This window comes from Arachis ipaensis, chromosome B05, assembly GCF_000816755.2.
Source record: "Arachis ipaensis cultivar K30076 chromosome B05, Araip1.1, whole genome shotgun sequence".
NCBI lineage: Eukaryota > Viridiplantae > Streptophyta > Magnoliopsida > Fabales > Fabaceae > Arachis > Arachis ipaensis.
Window position 1 is genome coordinate 134,685,236 of NC_029789.2, and position 6,248 is coordinate 134,691,483.

Here is a 6,248-nt window from a genome sequence, read left to right on the forward strand (position 1 = left end):
GGAAGAGGTAAGAGAGTGAAGAGCAATAAAACAGAAGAAGAAGAGGAGAAGAAACAAAAGGAAGTGGTTCATGTCAGAGCAAGAAGAGGTCAAGCCACTGATAGTCACAGCATAGCTGAAAGGGTATATTAGACTAATCTAATTTAATTTAATTTAATTTTCATGTCTCTTTGATCAAATGTGAAGTAATACATATATGTCTATCATAATTTGTCTTCAGGTTAGAAGAGGAAAAATCAATGAAAAATTAAGGTGCCTGCAAAACATTGTTCCAGGATGTTACAAGGTAAACATTAAAGACATTCAATTAAAAAAAAAATAATATGTATTTTATATTTTAACATATATTATATAAATATAATTGTAATTTTATGTTGTGTTAACTCTTTTAATGACTTAATTACAAGTCTTATCACTTAACCTTTTTTTGTTATAATTTTTTTCTTATTAGACCATGGGCATGGCGGTTATGTTGGATGAAATCATAAACTATGTTCAATCCTTGCAACATCAAGTAGAGGTAAGTGATAAAAAAAAAAAAATACTCACAATATATATATTACTAGATAATAATAATAAATTTAATAACATAATCTAAACATATGTTTTTTCTTTTGGCTTTTCTTGCAGTTCCTTTCTTTGAAGCTCACAGCAGCAAGTACCTTTTATGACTTCAATTCAGAGACAGATGCTTTGGAAACAATGCAGGTATGCATGGAGATAGTAGGGTTCTAACTTCTAAAAATTATTTACATGTAAACAATGTATATTTGCGTAGATAGTAATAATTAATTAATTACTTGTGCATTAAAAAAAATTAAAAAATAACCCATATATGCTAGACATGGGTTTTAACTTTTATGTCTTATAGAAGTAATTGAAGGTAAGTGTTTCTTAAACATAAATTTTAAGATAATTTATCTTATAGTTATTATTAAATTTTGTGTATGTGACTTACCTACTATTCTAACAACTAAGTCCATGCTTTATTAATCTTTATTTATTTATTTATGATTTTATTTCAGAGAGCAAAGGCATCCGAGGCAAAAGAGTTAGGCAAGTATGGGAAAGAAGGGCATGGAGGAGTTTCTTGCTATCAACCAAATTGGCCTCTTGTTTGACTTTAATTACTTTTGGATTTTTATTTTTTTAACTCACAAAACCATATAATATATACAAAGACATGAAGACACTTCATTTTCAATTCTCTTGTTACTCAACAAGTAGTTGATGTCAATTTGTTTCCACTCTAAGCTACAAGCACAAGTGGACAATATATTCTTGCTTTGTAAAATCCCTCTCTCATAAATATATAATAATATATATGTGTGTAAAAATGTTGATGAAATGAATGTTAATAAATTAAAGCCTACATTTGATGCACTTTTGTGGAAACTTGTTCATTGGAATGGTCTAGTTGCAATTCTAGATCTCATTATATATTTCTGCAAAAATGCAAAGGCCTATATAGACTATAGCATCATCATCATAGCACAAAATACTACAAGCCAAAAAGTTAAATAAAATAAAAAAAAAATCATTCTATGAATTATTAATTGTGTTTGAGGATAATGTAAGTTTTAGCTATATATATAGCTATAATAAGTAAAAACTTTAATGTGTACTATTCAAAAATCATTAAAAAGAAAAAAAAAATCCCTGTCTGTCTCCCTTTACTTCAACAAACAAATTTGGTTTATCATGAGTAACAGTGGTTTTAGGAAATAGGAACATTAAAATAGTACACCACACCTCAACCAAAGACTTTGATTATTATTCAAAATAATTTTAGCATTTTTTTAATAAAAAAAATAAAATGTGGTAGTTCCTTCCTCAAAATGTCATTCATGTCTACCTTATTTTACTTGCCAATCTGAAATCTAGACTCTTCTAATTATGGCAGCACATAACATATTAATTAATCAACTTCCAAATTAATATAGTTTGCAATATTTTTTTTTGGTTATAAATTACAAAATAAATATTATTGTGAGAAATTATTCATGTGACTTTGTTTGTTAGTTCTACTAAGTTCGATCCACAGATGGAGCATATTGAATTGTTGCCATCATGGATCAAGTTGGATGTCCATGTCTTGTAGGACCACAAACAAGCACAAGCACAACAACAACATTATCAATATATAATAGGTTTTTTGTTTTCTTAATTGGGGTTTTCTCACATTCTGTTAATATAGTAGGTTTCATCCTCACTCAAACTTCCAACATGTTACTACTTATTACTGGATTTTAAATTTTTAAAATTCTCTTATTTAACTCCTATATATTTATCTCTTTTAGGAGTAGTTGTTAACTTTTACTAAAAATTTTAAAATAAAAAATCAAGTTAGACCCATTTTACTAAAACTCTAGACTTCCTTGCCTATATTATGGTTTTTTTACTTTTTTTGATAAAAAGGTACTTTAACATCTCTTTAGATGTGATATTTTGAATAATTTTTTTAATAGAATAAGCATTTTTCATATTTTATTTTATATTTTGAACAATAAAGGGTAAAAAAAATACATTTTTCATAAGTTACAACTTAGCTTTATTAACAGTTAAGAAATATCATTTTTTATATATTATAACACAAAATATTGTATGTTACAATATTTCTTCAAAACTACATTAAAAATAAGTTAAATTTATCATGAAAATTAAGTAAAAATAATGTTTTTGAGGAGTTTATTAAAACTATCCCTTAACATATACAGTAGAAAATCCTATAATTAGTTTCCAGTTTTACCCTAAAAGCTAATCATGTTAATTGTGATTTCTTATTTAATCATTAATCGGTAAGATATATTCGTTGAAAAGGATTCTACAAAATTATCCAATAGAAGAAAAAAGCACACTTATCATGCAAGATCAAGTAAAATTTAATTTCTGATTCAAAGGATTATATATTTGCAAGAAATAAATTAAATTCACTAGAGCAGCTAAGAAGTTCTCAACATTGCGACATCAACTTTTAGTCTTTACACAAAGATTATTTATAAATCTCATACCGGCATATATTAACGAAATAAATGAAATTAACCAACTTGGTTGTCGAGTTATCACTCGACCGCTTAAATAGGTATCGAAAATTTGAACCTCATCTTATATATAAAATAATTTATTTATCAGTAACAGACTCTTAAATAAAGTTTAAATTTGTGATAAATCAATTCTTATACTATAAAACTGAAAAATACAGTAGTTAATCAAAAAATGAAATAAATGAAATTGGTACCACACTAATTTAATTTGTCCGTTTAATTAGTGAGATGTGACTTGTGAGTAGCACAAATTCTAGTATAATATGAAAGAGCACAAGCCAAAATAATCCAAGCTAAACAATCTTAATGGAACCCACTTGGCATTAAAATAATGAACTCATAAATAAAATCTTATGGATGTTGCCAATTCATTGAAGTGAATGATTGAGGGGAGAACATATTCATAAGATTATAACAATAATTATTATTGTTGTCATGGTTTAGTAGTGAATGAGAAAGGAGGGGTTTAGATACAATGCATCCATGAAAATAAAAAAAATGGAAGAAGAAGAAGACATTGAATGGGCCATAGCATGCTCAAAGAGAATGGGCAATGTGGGTTCTCTCTCCCGGATAATGATAAGTGCTTATTGTGAACTCTCTTTTAAAGCAACTTTAATTTTCTTTCCTTATTAAAATTATTATTTACACTCATTTAATAAATATATAATTATTCATATTTTTTATTACCAACTTAAAATTTTAAAATGAATAATTTTTTGTCATTCATTTGTCTCTTAGAAGAAGCATGCATGAATAAGGAGGAAGAATATGGACCAAAAGGGTCTTAAAGTTTTTAGCTTTGAAGAGTTGATGATGGATACACATATATATGATATATTCCACACACAATATGGATTAAGATTTGGGGGTCACATACATGTTAGGAGGGTATAGTAGTTGGAGAGAAAGAGTAGATATTAATTATTATAACCCAAAAACTTATGGGCAAGTTCAAGGACCCCAATGTATATAGTGGAAGTTGTTAGCTGGTCAGGTACATTAGAACCCCACCAAGATTAGCCAAAGTGGAAGCATAACCCATCAGTATCTATTTGTATGGTATTAAGATTTTAAGACTATGGAAGAAAGTTCATGGCCCTAGAATTTGAAACATTTTGTCACCACATTTTGTTTATTATCTATCTCTTCTAAAAAAAGTAACACATGATCATGGTTGATGGTTCATTCATCACTATTTTGGTCAAATGGGGTGTTGACTTGGCATGGTAGGTTTTATGCCAAAATTGAGAACCGTGTCAATTCATGTTGAGAGGGATTGTGTGGATTTGTAAATACTGCCATTTCATTATTATTCTCCATAATTATTCAATTGACCTTAGCCTTCATTTGTACAGCTCCAATTTTGGCCATAGCTAGCTAGATATTTTTTTCCGTTTTTAAAAGAGTAATACTATTAATTAATCATTGATTCTTTAATTTGGTATTCATAAAATAAGATAATATGATAAAATATCAAAGATTAAAGTACATTTTTGTTTCTAACATTTGTGTTTTGTTTTAAAAAATATTTTTAACTTTTAATTTTATTTAAATTTAAATAAAAAAAAAGTAATAATCTATAAAAAGTTAGTCATAACTCATAATATAAGAAGTATAACAAGAATTACACCTTTGTACAGTAAATATTAAAATATATATAATTATTTATATACCTCTTTCTATCAACTTAAGACTTAAGTTTTTGGGAGATGTGATTTCATAATATTATATCAAAGTCTCTATGATATAAAAATTTAAAGTACAATCCTTGTGGATCTCAAAAAAAAAAATCAGGCAAATAAAAAGAGGAAAAAGACATATGCGATAATTCACACACAAAAAAAAATTTTGTGTGAGAGGACTATTAGAGATATAATTATTCATATGTCTCTTTCTATCAGTTTAATCTTTTTGTGAAAATAGTTTCATGATATCGGAACTTATTCTATGACTTAAGATCTAGAATTCGATTATTATTTACAAAAAAAATCAACATAAAACAAATAAAAAGAGGACTTATATAAATATTCACTCAAATCCAAAATAAAAAAGTTCTTGCATGAAAAGTGTGTTAGAGAAATAATTGTTTATATATCTCTTTCTATCCATTTAAATTTTTTAAAAACAATAATGTCATGATAATAAATTGATCCCACTCATATGTTGCTATATCTTTCTAAAAATCAACTTACAAATGATTGGAACATTTGTGATTTACATATCATCGTAAAAACTATTTCATAGATATAATTAATTTGGACTTTCATTTTTTTTAAATGAAAGATATAATCTTCAAATTATTTTCTCTGTTTTAAAGTTATATGACACGTGAAAGCCAAGAGCATCAGTAATTGGTAACATTTTTTTCATTCGTTTAATTTAAAATAATACAGAATACTGAAAATTCAAATGACTGAAATAAAAATAGATACTTTTAGAACAATAGAACAAAAGAAAAGCAATGACTGGAGTTGAACATGCAAGAGACAACTTGACCTACTGAAACAAACATCTTAAGAGTTGAAGGAAAAAAAAAAGCAAAAGCGATTTTCGTAGTAGTAGGGAGCGAAAAATTTACATATAAGAGTATAATAAATAAGTATTAAGTAGTTGAAAATTTGGTGCAATTTTACTTATGTACTTAGAGGAACATATTTTCTGCTTATAGTCTTTTATAAATCACTAGGATAAATTTTGTTTGAGACAACAACTTTAAACTCACACCACTTAATAACATATTTTCTGAAATTATAAAATTCTCTGTTTTTTTTTTCTTTTGGGTGGCAGGGTGGGACGCGGGCTAGGAGGCCAGCAACTTTGTTAAATTTTGGCTAACATGTAATCAGTAAAGAAAAGTGAGTCATTGGATGAAATCTCACACCAATCTCACACCATTAAAACCATTATTAATGACTACTTGATAGCTACAAATCACAAAAATTGTTGCCCCCTAGCATTCTTGAGTGTAATAACCTAAGGAATCCTTGAAAATGTCAAGACTCAAGAGTTTTGTTTTTTTCGGCAGATAAAAATGTCTGACTAGTTTTTTATTCTTTTTGGTCTTTAAAAACTCAGAATTAAAAAATCAAAATCAATTTTTTTTATTTCACCGGCATTGAGAAATCATCAGATACATATATAACTCAAAGATCAGAGAGGCCCAAATTATGGCTTCCAGTTCTGATAAGTTAAAAATACATC

General features: G+C 27.2%; 1 protein-coding gene across 1 annotated transcript in view; it reads left to right on the top strand.

Annotated features, from left to right (window-relative positions):
* LOC107642104 (transcription factor BEE 1-like) overlaps positions 1–1,337 on the top strand; it is a 2,202-nt gene extending 865 nt beyond the window's left edge. Inside the window, exons 3-7 of the mRNA XM_021102890.1 lie at positions 1–123; positions 221–286; positions 452–520; positions 631–708; positions 1,026–1,337. The exon at positions 1–123 is cut by the window's left edge and continues 1 nt beyond it. Of these exons, the coding sequence (XP_020958549.1) occupies positions 1–123; positions 221–286; positions 452–520; positions 631–708; positions 1,026–1,121 (432 nt within the window). The 3' untranslated portion in view covers positions 1,122–1,337. The remainder of the gene's footprint in view (positions 124–220; positions 287–451; positions 521–630; positions 709–1,025) is intronic.